We start from the raw sequence: 18,640 nt of genomic DNA on the forward strand, positions 1-18,640 counted from the left end.
TTAGAATAAATAAGGATGTCGTCGATGAAAACAATAAAGAATTTGTCCAGATAGGGTCTACACACACGGTTCATGAGGTCCATGAACACATCAGGTGCATGTGTTAATCTGAACGGCATAACAAGGAATTCAAAGTGACCATAACGGGTGCGAAAAGCAGTTTTTGGAACATCAGATTCTTTAACACGCAACTGATGATAGCCGGAACGACGATCGATCTTAGAATAAACAGACAAACCTTGAAGCTGATCGAATAGATCATCAATTCTCGGAAGAGGGTAACGGTTTTTAACAGTAAGCTTGTTCAATTCGCGATAATCAATACACCATCGGAACGATCCACCCTTCTTCTTAACAAACAAAACAGAAGCTCCCCAAGGGGACGAACTGGGACGAATGAAATATAGTTGCAACAATGAAGGAAGAAATATATGGAGTAGTCACATAAGTGGCATAGATATTTAAGGCAATTCTCTCAAAGGAGATAACGAGGATCATGGATTTCAAAGTAAATTTTCATTACATTTCCGAAAGGAAGACGTACAAAAGGAGTGATATTTCAACGAGAGTGAACTCCCTTGCTCAATGAGCGAGGAAATCTAGGATTCATCCATATTCTTAAATTTATGTGCGGATGAAAAGAACGCGAATCATGGGTTATAAAGAATGGCCGACTCCGGGTGGGATGAATCTCCAAAAATAATTTCGTGCACCTCAAAGTATTAAATCCTAGGATTGATGTTTACGAGGGTGTTACGGTTGATAGCGAATATTGAGAGTAGAAACTCCTCAAATGGTCTAGTGTAATATATATCCATGATACCCACTATAACAACAGTTAGGGTAGAAACCCACCTAGCGCCTTTTCTACAATAGGGTGACCACCGAGCGTATCCCATAAAATTGATTTATCGGTCCGTGTTTCGGCCATGTCCAACCATAAGAGGGAAAATTTAATGAGCGCAAAGACTTTCCAACAAATTTTATAAAACTGGCATCCAAAGTGTCGTAAGAGTTTCTATCAATGAACTTAATGGTAAGTTTCATCCTTAAACCGAGGATGAGAAGAACTGTGATCCAGACACTCTGTAGGGTAATGCGAAAAGTTGATAAAATTAATCAAAGGAGTTTTGAAAAAGCTTTAAACGTTTGATGTGACAACATAAACGGAACGAAGTTCTTAGTAATTTAGAAGTATGTACAATGTGTACCATTTTATATAAAATAATCTGACTTAATTAAACAACTCAATAAAGGTGTGGTTTTAAAATAATTTTGAAGGTATAATTTAGTATGTACTAATCAAAATAGGTTAAGGTAACTTGTTCATTTGAATCCATACGTACATATACGATTTTATAAATTGTATACATGACAAAATATTTCATTACTTCTATTCCCCCATAAATCCGTGAGAACCACCCAATTAAATAAATGTGTAAAACTCCCGATGATAAACAGAGTATCTGTATTTCAGAGGTTACAAGTTGAAGTAAGATTATGAAAGATCGAGTAAATGACCTGAATCGTCGTGCGACATTTGACCAACAAATGTTACGAGGTCATGAAAACCAATGAGTTAAATGTTGTTTTGACTATTATCAGGACATAAGTCCTTGGGCCAAAACTGTTCCCGAGCGAAGCTGTTGCTAACAAGCGAGTTATGAAAGGGTAGAGCATGAGATAGATAATCTAGTTAAGACGAGCTCCTCGTATATCAACAAATAAGATAATGAATATTTTCCCTACCCATGTAATACATCGGAATTTCTAAATGAGTAGTGTAAAAATTTTCTTTGACTCACTTTCTATTCCTCATGTCACAATATTGGGACTTCTTTATGAATTAACGTAATATAATCACGTTGGCCTGACGCCATTATATTTCACTAATTCATAGTTCCATTCCAATAGCACTACATGAGGTCAGGACACGCGATCAACCTCGGATTTCCACACAATTTCCTTAAAATAATTTCTTAAACAATGTGGTAAGAATAGCAAAAGAGACATGAACATCAAAAGTAATGAATAGGAGTAACGATGACATGAAAATGTCTTCGAAGTACCAAGAATCTCTACAAGTCAAGAATGACATTTTTCGGTTCAAAAACCAAAGCACATAGACACAACAACACAAAGGCACGTAATATAACAAGAATGTTATATACCTAAACATAATAGCTAACATTGAAATGCCGAGCATTTAGAAGTCAAGAATGACATCTCGCATAATATAACTCAAACGGTATATACATGACCATAATAGATGACATAGAAATGTCGAGAATTTCAGAAGTTAAGAATGACATCCCTCGGTTTCACTACCCGAGGTTTTCTTATAAGGATAAGTTCGTATGAGTCGGCGAATACATTTAAATCGGAATGGGAGTTCCTCCCGGATTCAGAACATAATAGAGATGTATGTATGATAACAATATACATACCAATACGATACAAATAATCACATATAATAATATATTATAGGCTGGGCTATAGACTAGACTCACTAATGCACCCTATTAACTCGGGTAACGACATCAATGCAACCTAATTCCCTACAACCAGAGCTCTGATACCAACTTTAATGACCCGTCAAAGTACACTTGACGACCATCGTTATCTTGGTCCCACAGCTTGATCATAACTCTATATGAATTTAATAAATAACCTTGCATTCTTTATTTAAAAATAATTTCCTATAAAGGAAACCTGCCAAAATGTGTAAGTTTAGAAAAACCATACATTATTACTTAACCAAAAGTTGACCAAAACAAGTCAACAACATCCACTATTAAATGTATCAAAATAGAATCCAAGTTAATGTTTAACAAAAGCTGCCATCATAAATATGCAGACTCTCTAAGCACAGCGGAAGCAATCAATCATGAACCTGAGAATAAAACATGCGAGTAACTGTCAACAAAAATGTTGAGTGAATTATAGGTTTAATATTGCAAACAATATTTAATAAAACCCATAAAAATTTATGTTTGAAAACATAAAAACTCCTTTTTGGACCACAAAATTATATGCTAGAAAACATATAAAAATATTATTCTATTTTCCGTGAGCCACCTGGTAACCACTTAACCATTTATTTACCCTTGCCAAACACAATAATAATATACACCGAACAAGTGTATCTGCAACAAAATACGAAGTACTAAACATTCCGATTATAAATTGCTAGCGCGCCTAGCTCGAAATGGGGTTGTCAAACCCGATAGATCTATCCATAGGATTCGCGTTCACCAGTAGAAACCAGTGATTACAGTTACCAGACTAGGGAATATTTTTGTTCAACTCACAATGAATAATTTAAACCAACCTCCACTTGTATCCAAAATATAAAATAAATTGCATGTATTCTCATCCCAAAAGATTTAAATAGAAAAAATGGGAGTATAACTCACCTTAATAGCAAACGAAGTAACCACACAAATATGCAAACAGCAAATGAATTAAAGTGATCAGGAATGATCACAACGCCGACCTATAAATAAAGAAGGTCGATATAAATAACTAATTTAGGTCAAGTCTTAGTATGATAGCTATTGTACATGTTGCAAGTAGTCATAGAACAATACTCAACATGCATCGATTTGATCGGAACAGCGTATGGACACACACTTTCTATTTTTAGCAGGTTTCCATTTTTGGAAAGTTTCTATTTTAGGAAAGTTTCAATTTTAGGAAAGTTTCTATTTTAGGAAAGTTTCTATTTTTGGAAAGTTTCCAAATTTAGAAAGTTTCCATATTTAGAAAGTTTCTATTTTTAGAAAGTTTTTAAGTTAGGGAAGTTTCCTTAATTAGAAAGTCAACAAAAGTCAACTGAAAGTCAAAGTCAATCGAAAGTCAACTCAAAAGTCAACCTTGGTCAAACATAGTCAACGTTAATTTTAAAAGTGTAAGTTATAATAATAATGTAAGTTATAACGTTTGTTAAAGTTAAGTATGTCTAATTATGTCGTAACATAAGTTTAATTAAATTAAAATAATTATTAAAGTTAATATAAGTTTAAATGATATAATTAATATAACATAAGTATTTAATTAATTAATTAAATATTAGTCATAATATAAGTATTATTAATTAATAATAAATTTTAATTCATATCATAAGTATTGTTAATTAATAATGAATTATTACTCATATCATTCTAATTATAATTATTAAATCATGAGTATTTAATAATAAAACTTATAATTAAATAACAACCAAGTCTTATAATAATTAAATAATTAATTAATCCTTATTATAAGTCTTATTATAGTAATCTCATAATATAAGTTTAATACTTATCATAAGTATTTTCCATTAATAATAAAAGTATTATTAATCATAAGTTTAATTAATATGTTAATTAAATCATAAGTAATAATTAAATGATATAATAAATAAATATATCATAAGTCTTAAAATTTTAATAATTACTTTTTATATCATAAGTAATTAAATGATAATGAAATCCATTATTTATATCATAAGTTTAATAATTAGTCATAAGTTTTAAATCAAAAGTTCATCGGGTCGCATCTTGAGCCCCGGGTGTCGGTTTTCGGCGAGCCTTACATATATCTCCGCCTAATCAAACCACCCGACACTTTGGTACACTCAAGAACACCCCAATAACAGTCCACAAGTTGTAATGTACAGCCATTACACTACTTGGAACTTCAATTCAATCAAAATCGTGTTTTAGCTATAACGGGTGATTCGTGGCTCGGATTTAGATGACCCGAACATGAAAGTTCGTCCCACCATCAGTCCTAACACACTAACACACCCTAAAGTCACCAAATATGGTCAGAAAGTCGGACCAAACCTGGTTCATATCAATATCACAATTCAATCTTAACAAAATACCATATTGATCATATTTAGGGCTCCGGGAATCTAAACGACATGAATCCGGAGTCTAAAATTAATTTCTTGATGAGAGGAACTCATCTAGATACTTTATTTTAACTTTTATATCAGTCACAATATCAGAAAAACACGAAATAGCTGCTGTCCCAATTATATCAAACCGAAAACATATGTATTCGAGTAATTCTATGCATATAAACACCATTACAACAACAAGTAATCATCATACTATTAATATATAATCAAAATACAGAAAAATAATGAAAAATCAAAAGTTCTAGGGTTAGGGTTTATACCCTAATCGAGAAAGAAGAAGTATAATCGCGTAGAGAACGGAATGAGGAACGCGTTGATGTTGTTTAATCCTTGATCCAAGTAATAAAAATTGATGAAGATGATGATGTAGTGGTGGTGATAGGCGACTGCCAAGGGGGAGCAAAAAGGGAGAGAGAGCCAAAATTAGGTTTTTGATATTAGAAAGTGTAAATGGGAAAACAGAAAACAAAAATGCAAAGTGGAAGGGGTATACCCCCTTGGTTCAGCCAAAATTGATAGTGGGGTAGGCCCCACTTATCCCAAAACTCTTAAATGTAAATTCCTTGTGGCCCGAACACCCGAACGAAACCCAAAACGCGAAAACACGCTTACGCGATTAAAAATTCGGAGAGATAACAACTACGCGACGAAAAATAAATATAAATACCATATATAATTATCTGATCTTAAAATATCATATTTAAAATAATTAGGATTTAAATATCCCAAAAACGCGACCGTTGGTTTGAAAACCGAAAAGATTCGCCGGATAGAAATCCACGACACGTAGAAACGTGCAATTTGAAATATGAATACAAATATTCATTTAACACATAATAATTAATATATTATTACAAAAATAATAATATAGGTTATAGAAATGACGTGGCACGAATAATAGTTAACAGTCGTTAAATAATTAACGATAAAAGATAACGGAAAAAGTAGGGTCGTTACACACAGAAAGACCCGGAACTTGTTACGGGTACGTTTCTTATTGACAATAAATCTGCTTACGTTTTATTTGATTCGGGTACAGATAGAAACTATATGAGTAGAGATTTTTGTGCTAAATTAAGTTGTCCATTGACGCCGTTGGATAGTAAATTTTTACTCGAATTAGCAAACGGTAAATTAATTTCAGCAGATTATATATGCCGGAATCGAGAAATTAAACTGGGTAGCGAAATATTTAAGATTGATTTGATACCAGTAGAGTTAGGGAGTTTTGATGTAATAGTTAGCATGAACTGGCTGAAGGAGATGAAAGCAGAGATCGTATGTTACAAAAATGCAATTCGCATTGTACGAGAAGAAGGAGAACCCTTAATGGTGTACGGAGAAAAGGGCAACACGAAGCTACATCTTATTAGTAATTTGAAGGCATAAAAACTAATAAGAAAAGGTTGCTATGCTGTTCTAGCACACGTCGAGAAAGTACAAACTGAAGAAAAGAGCATCAATGATGTTCCCGTCGCAAAAGAATTTCCCGATGTATTTTCGAAAGAATTACCGGGACTACCTCCACATCGATCTGTTGAATTTCAAATAGATCTTGTACCAGGAGCTGCACTAATAGCTCGTGCTCCTTACAAACTTGCACCCAGTGAGATGAAAGAACTGCAAAGCCAACTGCAAGAACTATTAGAACGTGGTTTCATTCGACCAAGCACATCACCATGGGGAGCTCCTATTTTGTTTGTCAAGAAGAAGGATGGTACATTTAGGTTGTGTATTGACTACAGAGAGTTGAATAAACTTACCATCAAAAACCGTTATCCACTGCCGAGAATTGACGACTTATTTGATCAACTACAAGGCTCGTCGGTTTATTCAAAAATCGATTTACGTTCTGGATACCATCAAATGCGAGTAAAGGAGGATGATATTCCAAAAACTGCTTTTAGGACGCGTTATGGTCATTACGAGTTTATGGTTATGCCGTTTGGATTGACTAACGCACCAGCTGTGTTCATGGACCTTATGAACCGAGTGTGTGGGCCATATCTTGACAAGTTTGTCATTGTTTTCATCGATGACATACTTATTTACTCAAAGAATGATCAAGAGCACGAAGAACATTTGAGAAAAGTGCTAGAAGTATTGAGGAAAGAAAAACTGTACGCTAAGTTTTCAAAGTGTGCATTTTGGTTGGAAGAAGTTCAATTCCTCGGTCACATAGTGAACAAAGAAGGTATCCAGGTGGACCCGGCAAAGATAGAAACTGTTGAAAAGTGAGAAACCCCAAAAACTCCGAAGCATATACGTCAATTTCTAGGATTGGCTGGTTACTACAGAAGATTCATCCAAGATTTCTCCAAAATAGCAAAACCCTTGATTGCATTAACGCTTAAAGGGAAGAAATTTGAATAGAAGGATGAACAAGAGAAGGCGTTTCAGTTATTGAAGAAAAAGCTAACTACGGCACCTATACTGTCATTGCCTGAAGGGAATGATGATTTTGTGATTTATTGTGACGCATCAAAGCAAGGTCTCGGTTGTGTATTAATGCAACGAACGAAGGTGATTGCTTATGCGTCTAGCCAATTGAAGATTCACGAGCAAAATTATACAACTCACGATTTGGAATTGGGTGCTGTTATTTTTGCATTAAAGACTTGGAGGCATTATTTATATGGGGTCAAAAGTATTATATATACCGACCACAAAAGTCTCCAACATATATTTAATCAGAAGCAACTGAATATGAGACAACACAGGTGGATTGAACTGTTGAATGATTATGATTTTGAGATTCGATACCACCCGGGGAAGGCGAATGTGATAGCCGACGCCTTGAGCAGGAAGGACAGAGAACCCATTCGAGTAAAATCTATGAATATAATGATTCACAATAACCTTACTACTCAAATAAAGGAGGCGCAACAAGGAGTTTTAAAAGAGGGAAATTTAAAGGATGAAATACCCAAAGGATCGGAGAAGCATCTTAATATTCGGGAAGACGGAACCCGGTATAGGGATGAAAGGATTTGGGTACAAAAATTTGGAGATATGAGAGAAATGGTATTTAGAGAAGCTCATAAAACCAGATACTCAATACATCCTGGAACGGGGAAGATGTACAAGGATCTCAAGAAACATTTTTGGTGGCCGGGTATGATAGCCGATATTACTAAATACGTAGGAGAATGTTTGACGTGTTCTAAGGTCAAAGCTGAGCATCAGAAACCATCAGGTCTACTTCAACAATCCAAAATCCCGGAATGGAAATGGGAAAACATTATCATGGATTTTATTACTAAATTGCCAAGGACTGCAAGTGGTTATGATACTATTTGGGTAATAGTTGATCGTCTCACCAAGTCAGTACACTTCCTGCCAATGAGAGAAGATGACAAAATGGAGAAGTTGGCGCGATTGTATTTGAAGGAGGTAGTCTCCAGACATGGAATACCCGTCTCTAGTATCTCTGATAGGGATGGTAGATTTGTTTCAAGGTTCTGGCAGACGTTGCAAAAAGCATTGGGGACTCGTCTAGACATGAGTACTGCCTATCATCCACAAACTGATGGGCAGAGTGAAAGGACAATACAAACGCTTGAAGACATGCTACTAGCATGTGTTATTGATTTCGGAAACAGTTAGAATCGACACCTACCGTTAGCAGAATTTTCCTACAACAACAGTTATCATTCTAGTATTGAGATGGCGCCATTTGAGGCACTTTATGGTAGAAAGTGTAGGTCTCCGATTTGTTGGAATGAAGTGGGGGATAGACAGATTACGGGTCCGGAGATAATACAAGAAACTACCGATAAAATCATCCAAATTCAACAACGATTGAAAACCGCCCAGAGTCGACAAAAGAGCTACGCGGACAGTAAAAGAAAAGATATAGAGTTTGAAATTGGAGAAATGGTCATGCTTAAGGTTTCACCTTAGAAATGCGTTGTTCGATTTGGTAAACGGGGGAAACTAAATCCAAGGTACATTGGACCATTCAAGATTATAGATCGTGTCGTACCAGTAGCTTACCAACTGGAGCTACCTCAACAACTCGCAGCTGTACATAACACTTTCCACGTCTCGAATTTGAAAAAATGTTTTGCTAAAGAAGATCTCACTATTCCGTTAGACGAAATCCAAATCAATGAAAAACTTCAATTCATTGAAGAACCTTTCGAAATAATGGATCGTGAGGTTAAGAGACTTAAGCAAAACAAGATACCAATTGTTAAGGTTCAATGGAATGCTCGTAGAGGACTCGAGTTCACCTGGGAGCGTGAAGATTAGATGAAGAAGAAATACCCGCATCTATTTCCAGAAGATACGTCAACACCTCCAACTGCTTAAAATTTCGGGATGAAATTTATTTAACGGGTAGGTACTGTAGTGACCCGAACTTTTTCATGTTTATATATATTAAATGAAATTGATATTTATATGATTAAGTGTTTCCAACATGTTAAGCAATCAAACTTGTTAAGACTTGATTAAATGAAATAAGTTTCATATAGACAATTGATCACCCAAGTTGACCGGCGATTACGAACGTTACAAATTTGTAAAAACTACATGTTGTGGTATATATAGACATATATATATGGTTGACATGAGATTATGGTGAGTAATTATCTCACTAAGTATATTAACAATGTGTGATATACATAAGAAATGAGATTACTAAGTTAAGAAACTCGAAATGATATATATAACGATTATCGTTATGATAACGTCTACTAAATACATATGTATCCTATTAAGATATTGATACACTATATTTAACATGATAAAATGATATTTAAATATATCATTAAGTGTGTTAACAATGAACTACATATGTAAAAACAAGACTACTAACTCAAGAATTACGAAACGAGACTTATATGTAACGATTATCGTTGTAACGATATTTTAATGTATATATCATATTAAGAGATATCCATACATCATAATATCATGATAACATAATAATTTAACATCTCATTTGATATAATAAACATTGGGTTAACAACATTAATTGAGATCGTTAACTTAAAGGTTTCAAAACAACACTTACATGTAACGACTAACGAAGACTTAACGACTCCATTAGAATGTATATACATGTTGTGTTTTGATATGTATTCTTACACTTTTAAAAGACTTCAATACACATATCAAAGTACTTCTACTTAACAAAAATGCTTACAATTACATCCTCGTTCAGTTTCATCAACAATTCTACTCGTATGCACCCGTATTCGTACTCGTACAATACACAGCTTTTAGATGTATGTACTATTAGTATATACACTCCAATTATCAGCTCTTAGTAGCCCATGTGAGTTACCTAACATATTTGAGAACCATCATTTGGAAACTAGCATGAAATATCTCATAAAATTACAAAAATATTAGTAATCATTCATGACTTATTTACATGAAAACAAAATTACATATCCTTTATATCTAATCCATATACCAACGACCAAAAACACCTACAAACACTTTCATTCTTCAATTTTCTTTATCTAATTGATCTCTCTCAAGTTCCATCTTCAAGTTCTAAGTGTTCTTCATAAATTCCATAAGTATAGTTTCATAAAAATCAAGAATACTTCCAAGTTTGCAAGTCTACTTACAAGCTTTCTAATCCATTTCAAGTAATCATCTAAGATCAAGGAACCTTTGTTATTTACAGTAGGTTATCTTTCTAATTCAAGGTAATATTCATATTTAAACTTTGATTCAATTTCTACAACTATAACAATCTTATTTCGAGTGAAAATCTTACTTGAACTGTTTTCGTGTCATGATTCTGCTTCAAGAACTTTCAAGCCATCCAAGGATCCTTTGAAGCTAGATCTATTTTTCTAATTTCCAGTAGTTTTATCCAGAAAACTTGAGGTAGTAATGATGTTCATAACATCATTCGATTCATACATATAAAGCTATCTTATTCGAAGGTTTAAACTTGTAATCACTAGAACATAGTTTAGTTAATTCTAAACTTGTTCGCAAACAAAAGTTAATCCTTCTAACTTTACTTTTAAAATCAACTAAACACATGTTCTATATCTATATGATATGCTAACTTAATGATTTAAAACCAAAAAACATGAAAAACACCGTAAAATCGGATATATGCCGTCGTAGTAACACTGCGGGCTGTTTTGGGTTAGTTAATTAAAAATTATGATAAACTTTAATTTAAAAGTTGTTCTTCTGGGAAAATTATTTTTCATACGAACATGAAACTATATCCAAAAATCTTGGTTAAACTCAAAGTGAAAGTATGTTTTTCAAAATGGTCATCAAGATGTCGTTCTTTCGACGGAAATGACTACCTCTTTAGTAATTGACATGTAACTTAAATTTCTGACTATAAATCTATACTTTTTTCTGTTTGGATTCTTAAATTAGAGTTCAATATGAAACCATAGCAATTTGATTCACTCAAAACGGATTTAAAATGAAGAAGTTATGGGTAAAACAAGATTGGATATTTTTGATCTTTTTAGCTACGGGAAATGTTTAACAAATCTATACAAATTATATCCTAGCTAAATTATATTGTATTATACATGTATTCTAATATATTATGTAATCTTGGGATACCATAGACATGTATGCAAATGTTTTGACATATCATATCGACCCATGTATATATATTATTTGGAACAACCATAGACACTCTATATGCAGTAATGTTGGAGTTAGCTATATAGGGTTGAGGTTGATTCTAAAAAATATATATACTTTGATTTGTGATCTAGCCTGAGACGTGTATACACTGGGTCGTGAATTGATTCAAGATAATATATATCGATTTATTTCTGTACATCTAACTGTGGACAACTAGTTGTAGGTTACTAACGAGGACAGCTGACTTAATACACTCAAATCTTTAAAACATAATAAAAATGGTTGTAATTATATTTTGATCATACTTTGATATATATGTACATATTTGTATAGGTTCGTGAATCGATCTGTGGTCAAGTCTTATTTCCGAGGAAGGAAATATCTGTGAAAGTGAGTTATAGTCCCACTTTTAAAATCTAATATTTTTGGGATGAGAATACATGCAGGTTTTATAAATGATTTACAAAATAGACACAAGTACCTGAAACTACATTCTATGGTTGAATTATCGAAATTGAATATGCCCCTTTTTATTAAGTCTGGTAATCTAAGAATTAGGGAACAGACACCCTAATTGAAGCGAATCCTAAAGATAGATCTTTTGGGCCTAACAAACCCCATCCAAAGTACCGGATGCTTTAGTACTTCGAAATTTATATCATATCCGAAGGGTGTCCCGGAATGATGGGGATATTCTTATATATGCATCTTGTTAATGTCGGTTACCAGGTGTTCACCATATGAATGATTTTTATCTCTATGTATGGGATGTGTATTGAAATATGAAATCTTGTGGTCTATTGTTACGATTTGATATATAGGTTAAACCTATAACTCACCAACATTTTTGTTGACGTTTAAAGCATGTTTATTCTCAGGTGAATACTAAGAGCTTCCGCTATTGCATACTAAAATAAGGACAAGATTTGGAGTCCATGTTTGTATGATATTGTGTAAAAACTGCATTCAAGAAACATATGTCGATGTAATATATTTCTATTGTAAACCATTATGTAATGGTTATGTGTAAACAGTATATTTTATATTATCATTATTTGATAATCTACGTAATGCTTTTAAAACCTTTATTGATAAAATAAAGGTTATGGTTGTTTTAAAGATGAATGCAGTCTTTGAAAAACGTCTCATATAGAGGTCAAAACCTCGCAACGAAATCAATTAATATGGAACGTTTATAATCAATATGAACGGGACATTTCAGTTGGTTTGATAGATATGTTTGACATAGCTAACTCTAATGGATGTATTTTAATACTATTTTATATACTAAGGTTTTGTAATAACGTAACACATGGATAACTGTAATAACTGCACTTTAAGTTATTTACTTAACTATAGTTTGTTAATATAAAATATGTTTCCACTATGACTAAAAAAAAGGTTGGTGTTACATCTTGTTAGGGTTCACTAAAATTCCTAACAAGTGGTATCATAGCTCAGGTTACGAGTGTATTCTGGATCAATGGTTGGTAAAAGTGAAGTAAGAATTGATAGGTTTGATGGAACCAATTTCAATTTTCTGAAGATACAAATAGAAGATGTTTTCTATCAAAAGAAGTTGTACCAGCTGTTGTTAGGTGTTAAACTTGAAGGTTTGGAGAAAGAAGAATGAGATTTGCTAGATAGGCAAGCCCTAGGGATTTTTCGATTTTCTTTGGCCAAGAACGTCGCTTACAACATTGTGGGGGAGACCATAACCGCGGGATTGATTGAAACTTTGTCTAACATGTACGAGAAACCTTCTGATCTGAATAAGGTTTTCTTGATACGACAGTTGGTTTAATGCTAACATGGTAGAGGGTTCCTCAACAGCGGATCATGTTAATGAGTTTAACTTGATTTTAACCCGGTTGAAGTCTGTTGAGGTTTAATTCGAGGAATAGCTGGAGGCATTGTGTCCGTTATCTTCATTACCCAAGAGTTGGTCAGGCATGGTGACAACGGTTAGTGGTTTATCTGGAACTACTAAGCTTACTTTTGAGGGAATCGGCGATTTAATTCTCATTGAAGGAATCAAGAGGAAAGATTTAGGTGAGGTTTCATGTTCCATTTTGAGTGTCTACCATGGGAGAGCTAGATCAAGAAGTCCATCAAGGAGTAAGAATGTAACATGTTAGAATTTTTCATCAAGTTTGTCACGATAAGTCAAAGTGCCTGAATCTAAAGTCATGTGGGAGTGAAGCGACTGCAGTGATCGAAGATGCATTTAATGTGCTATGAGGGAGTTCTTGCCAGATCTTAGGTTCTAGATTCGGGTTCCTCATTTCATGCTACCCCGTATATGATCCAGATGACCATTTTCGGGTATTGCTCCTGTAAGGTTCGTATAATGGATGGGAGAATACTTGATGTTGCTTGCATTGGAGACTTGGCTATTAGACACCTTTGTGCTGAATGGACTTTGGAGGATGTAAGGTTCATTACCAAGCTCAAGATAAGTTTGATTTCATTGAGCGGTTGGACAATGAATAGCTTTATGGCGTGTTTGGTAATTAGCAGTAGAAGATTATGAAAGGCGGTCGGGTTGTTGCTCGTGGGTACAAGACGGGATCCTGTATATGGTTAATATTCCTTTAGAGGAATGGCTATGTGGATGTGTAGGTGTTGAAAATCCTAGCTGACTAGAGCTTTCTAGTATTTTTGAGGGGCCTTGTTTGAGTGGGAGCTCAAGAGGAATCGAAAGAAGTGGGAGTTCGGGTAAAATTGGTTATTTAGAGTGTTCGATACTTCAAGTGAATCATCTCCAATGGCAACTTTGTTGCGACTGACAAGGGAAGATGAACAAGAGGTTTTTCTAGGAGTCGCCTTTAAGAACACATCCGTACAGTGGGAGTTGGCGCTGGTGAGAAATTAGGTTCGTCGAAATTCGTATGCACGTATGTGTTCGGTGTTCCAACAGTGAAAACAAAAGCGATGAAGTGGAAAATTAAGGGTTGATCGCGTTCTCGTGCAAGATTTGATCGGTAGTGTCCACGTGTTTGTTCTATCAGCGGGTTTATTGTTTATTGGAGAGATGAATTGGGTAGATGGTTTAGGGTACAGATGGATTGCTTGGGCAATGGAGTCGCTAGAGTCGGGTCAGGCTCTGAACCGTTATCTCTCAACCTAAGGAGATAGGTGATGTATCCAAAGAGAGATTCTTGATCCCAATCTATTAGCATGGATCGGTTTATTGCTTAGCGGTATTTTTTGATGGCGAAAGACTTACTTCCCTCGTAGAATAACGAGTGGAAGTGCGCCGTAATTCGAGTGTCTCATTTGACGGTATCAAAAGGAGTCATTATCATTGGGTCATATGTTACCTTACTATTTTCACGCATGACACATGAGGTCGTCTACCTTAATAGTATTTGAACTGGAATGCCAGGTGACGCTTTAGTTTCATTGCATCTAGCGTGCTTAACTAAGAAGATAGAAAGGGCCTTTCTCCGTCAATAAGAGCTCTTGAGAGTCATCACCCTGTTATCCCTGACGTACCTTTGATCCGTTGAGCGAGCCCTCTCCTCTTTCTATCTGGCTAGAGAGTGACATAGGTGGCTTTATCCTTTCTCGGGTTGGCTCAGACTCTGGCTTTGAGTTCGGACTTCCTTCTGGAGCTGTATGATCCGATGAGCCGAGTCACCGCTCGCTTTTGCTTTTGACAAGATGCCCTAGTCTTTTTGGTAAGCGTAAGCATTTCCTAAGCTCCATACCCTGAATAAGGAAACGGGGACTTCAATCAAAGCTTACCAGACAGGCGCAGGTAGCTTGACTGCCTTACTCGTTATTGAAACACAAGCTGGAGACCGGGAGGTATGATCGTAAGGGTCCTTTTCCCGTTCGGTTTATGATCATGTCATACTTTGCATGATAGCAATATATATGTACCCAGAGTGGACTCATGAATTTAATTAATTTAAATTTAATTACATATAAATACAGAATAGAACAACCAAGTACCAATAATCGAATCATTAGTAATTAATTAATCAAGTCAAACCACACTAACATTCCATAAAGAGTATAAATAGGTTTCTCAACATCACCATCTCCCAAACATATTTGAAAACCTTCATTCTTTTACCATCATTATCATCTTAATTGTGTCATCTAATCCATTTTTATAAATACATGGAAACTTTTGGTAACTTTACAAATGAAGAATGGGATAGTTTAAACATATTATTCGCCCGTGATCAAGATTCAGACCATTTCTTCAACAATGGTTTATTTTCAAGTGATCAACAAGATCATGGTTTCATCTTTAATATTCCATCTGTAGCTAACATTACTAATTCATCTTTCATCGAAGATCATGGTTTTTGCTATTCTTCCGAAAATATTAATTCAAATTTCGACCATTATTTATCTCAAGGAACTAGCAACATTGCTATTGCTAGTTACAATTCTAACATTCACTTACCAACAAATGGCGCGTTTAATTATGATCAAGTTCATGTCCTAGCTAGCCCAAGTCCTTTATCTACGGATGATTCGGTTCAAGAAACTCGTTGCATAACACAAGACGATCATTTCGTCGAGCACAAGCATATGGCCTTAAAAAGAAAACTTGAAGTGGAAGATAAAGTCAATGAAGAAAAGGCCACTGAAAATCCAAAAAAGAAAGCTAGGGTTACAAGAGTTAATGTGAGTGTTAGTATTTTATTTAGTTATTGTGAGATAGTGGAGTTATTTTAACATATCTTTGAAAAAAATCTAATAAAATAATATTCTTCTTCTATGTTGACAGAAAAATAAAAAGAAAGTGCAGCCAAAGAAGAAACAAAAGGTGATGGATGCTACTGAAAATATAAATGAGAATGATGAAGAAGATATTGATAACAAAAAAGCAGTAGCAAATGCGCCAATTGCGAGCTTAAGTTCTTGCAGTTCGGAAGATGATTTGAATGGAGGCGCAGAAAACTCGGCTTGGAAAACCAGAGCTGGCCGAGGTGCAGCCACTGATCCACAAAGCCTTTACGCAAGGGTACGTGTGTTTAGTGTTGGGTTTACAGAACACTTGATATTATTATTTGCCAATTCAATTGTCTATTTCTTTATAAATTGGCGTGAAATTAAAACGGTGATTTGCTTAATTTACAGAAAAGAAGAGAGAGGATAAATGAGAGATTGAAAGTCCTTCAGACGTTGGTACCGAATGGAACTAAGGTCGACATTAGCACAATGCTTGAAGAAGCTGTCCAATATGTCAAGTTCTTGCAGCTTCAAATTAAGGTATTATGATATTCTAATAATATTTTGTAATTGTTAATTGTAATTGTTACGTTAAGTTGCATTGTATTGTTTTATTCAATATTACTGGTAGTAATTCGTGTTTTCTTGAACTTTATGCAGTTGTTGAGCTCAGATGAAATGTGGATGTATGCACCAATAGCTTACAATGGAATGGACATGGGTCTATACCAGAAGCTTACACAATCTTAAAGATTAGGAAATTTTTGTTCATTTCCTGATTGCTAAATAACCTAAACTAAAATGCAAATTTATATATATGTTCTGACTAATTGTAATTATGAAAATCTCATTCTGTTTTTAGATCATGAGATGTAATTTTCATGGGTTCAATTTTTATATATATCAACATAATGTTTGTATTAACTGAACATTGATAATTAGAATTGTAAGTGAATGTTAGAATGGTAACTAGCAATAGCATTTTTTTTCTTCCGAAAATAACAAATACTCATATAGAAACGAGTTCGTTTTCCAAATACTATAGGCGTATCCGAGCAAAGTCAAGATGGACAGCCTAGGCTCAAAAATTTTATAAGGTTTAAAATTTTGAATATATAGACTTTTCCAAAATTTTCTATTTAATTAATTAAAAATTGTCAATTAAACTAGTAATATCTATAGTTAATATTAAAATGCTATAATGATGATGTTATTATTAGGTTAATTCATTTGTTAAGAAAAAACTAAAAAAAACAAAAGAAAAAAATATGTGAGTGGTGGGTGATGTCATTAATCTAAATAATTTTGAATTAAAATTAAATCCTAATTAACAAAACACGTTCTATTTCAAACGCAAACATACATCTTATTAAATTATAATGTCGAATCATCAAGGGTATCTTAATCATCAACGACATTCAAACAGCAATAATCGAACTCAACAACAACAAAAATTTGTACCTAAATTAACGGTATCTTAATCGCTTTCAAATCAAACACTCTCCAATTCGCTTTCAGCAATTTCGTAAAATATTTGCCACAAGACGAAGCGGTTGCAGCAGGTTTAGGTGTTGAAGAAGGTGCTTTAGATGCTGTGGAATCTCAGTATATTGTTGATTTATTGAATCGAGAGTGCTTATATTTGGTTGATTGTTGTTCAATTGATTATATTTGGTTGCTGTATGACAATTATAATGTAGTTATGATTATTCATAGGATTTGTATGTATGAATAGGATTTAAGTTAGGCAAAAGTAATGACAATAAGCAGGTGCAGTTCTCTACTAAACAGGTGTGGTTAGATTTGAGAGACAACTATCCTGTTGTAGATTGGCATAAGGTGATTTGGTTCCCTCAGTTTGAACCTAAACGTGCGTTTATTCTTTGGCTTGCAGTTAATAGAAAGCTGAGTACTCAGGATAGGTTGCAAAAATGGTATCCTAGTTCCAGTAATAAATGTGATTTCTGTTTGCAGCAGTTTGACTCTCATGAGCACTTATTTTTTGGGTGTGATATACCTTGTAGAGTTTGGGCCCATTACTAAAATAGGATGGCCTTGATTCTATTGTAAAAGATATAGCTAAATACCCAGTTTTATAACACTGTTGAGTTCATGGTTGCATAATTTTGCTTTGAAGGTCTTCAAATCGGGATCCAGGTGCCAAGGCATCTGATAGTTTAACTGTAAATGATCATGCAGTTGTGTTTACTCCGATATTTTTTTTCTAGTCAAATGAATTTGCACGGATGTACATCATTTTAAAATAAGCTTTGCAAATAGTACTAAATATCTGCCTGCTTGAATTTGTGTCACATTTGTTTATGAAATATTGAAATGCAAGGTTTTTGACAGTAGATACATAGTGGCATCCTTGTTTATTAGATATACATTTAGTCATTTTGCAGGAAAAGAAGTTGCTTAACTTGCCTAAGTTGGTAGACGTATGTG

The 18,640-nt window shown here is 34.2% G+C and overlaps 2 protein-coding genes across 2 annotated transcripts; both read left to right on the plus strand.

Annotated features, from left to right (window-relative positions):
* The first annotated feature begins 15,628 nt into the window (after nucleotides 1-15,628).
* On the plus strand, nucleotides 15,629-16,942 carry LOC139848694 (uncharacterized). Its single transcript, XM_071838402.1, has 4 exons — nucleotides 15,629-16,144; nucleotides 16,248-16,484; nucleotides 16,601-16,732; nucleotides 16,853-16,942. The coding sequence occupies exons 1-4, from the start codon at nucleotides 15,629-15,631 to the stop codon at nucleotides 16,940-16,942; spliced, it is 975 nt and encodes a 324-aa protein (XP_071694503.1).
* A 629-nt stretch (nucleotides 16,943-17,571) lies between these two features.
* Nucleotides 17,572-18,420, plus strand: LOC139848695 (uncharacterized). Its single transcript, XM_071838403.1, has 4 exons — nucleotides 17,572-17,588; nucleotides 17,711-17,772; nucleotides 17,928-18,126; nucleotides 18,330-18,420. The coding sequence occupies exons 1-4, from the start codon at nucleotides 17,572-17,574 to the stop codon at nucleotides 18,418-18,420; spliced, it is 369 nt and encodes a 122-aa protein (XP_071694504.1).
* The last annotated feature ends 220 nt before the right edge of the window (nucleotides 18,421-18,640 follow it).

The sequence above is a fragment of the Rutidosis leptorrhynchoides genome, chromosome 5, assembly GCF_046630445.1.
Source record: "Rutidosis leptorrhynchoides isolate AG116_Rl617_1_P2 chromosome 5, CSIRO_AGI_Rlap_v1, whole genome shotgun sequence".
In the NCBI taxonomy this organism is placed as follows: domain Eukaryota; kingdom Viridiplantae; phylum Streptophyta; class Magnoliopsida; order Asterales; family Asteraceae; genus Rutidosis; species Rutidosis leptorrhynchoides.

What these genes read in the sequence shown, in the direction of transcription:
- LOC139848695 (XM_071838403.1), top strand. An exon ending in AGGTTTAGGTGTTGAAGAAG is followed by an intron (nt 17,773 to 17,927) that starts GTGCTTTAGATG and finishes ATGTATGAATAG; the next exon opens with GATTTAAGTTAGGCAAAAGT. An exon ending in CAGGATAGGTTGCAAAAATG is followed by an intron (nt 18,127 to 18,329) that starts GTATCCTAGTTC and finishes TTTGCTTTGAAG; the next exon opens with GTCTTCAAATCGGGATCCAG.
- LOC139848694 (XM_071838402.1), top strand. Translation starts at nt 15,629, where the DNA reads ATGGAAACTTTTGGTAACTTTACAAATGAAGAATGGGATAGTTTAAAC. An exon ending in CTAGGGTTACAAGAGTTAAT is followed by an intron (nt 16,145 to 16,247) that starts GTGAGTGTTAGT and finishes CTATGTTGACAG; the next exon opens with AAAAATAAAAAGAAAGTGCA. An exon ending in CACAAAGCCTTTACGCAAGG is followed by an intron (nt 16,485 to 16,600) that starts GTACGTGTGTTT and finishes CTTAATTTACAG; the next exon opens with AAAAGAAGAGAGAGGATAAA.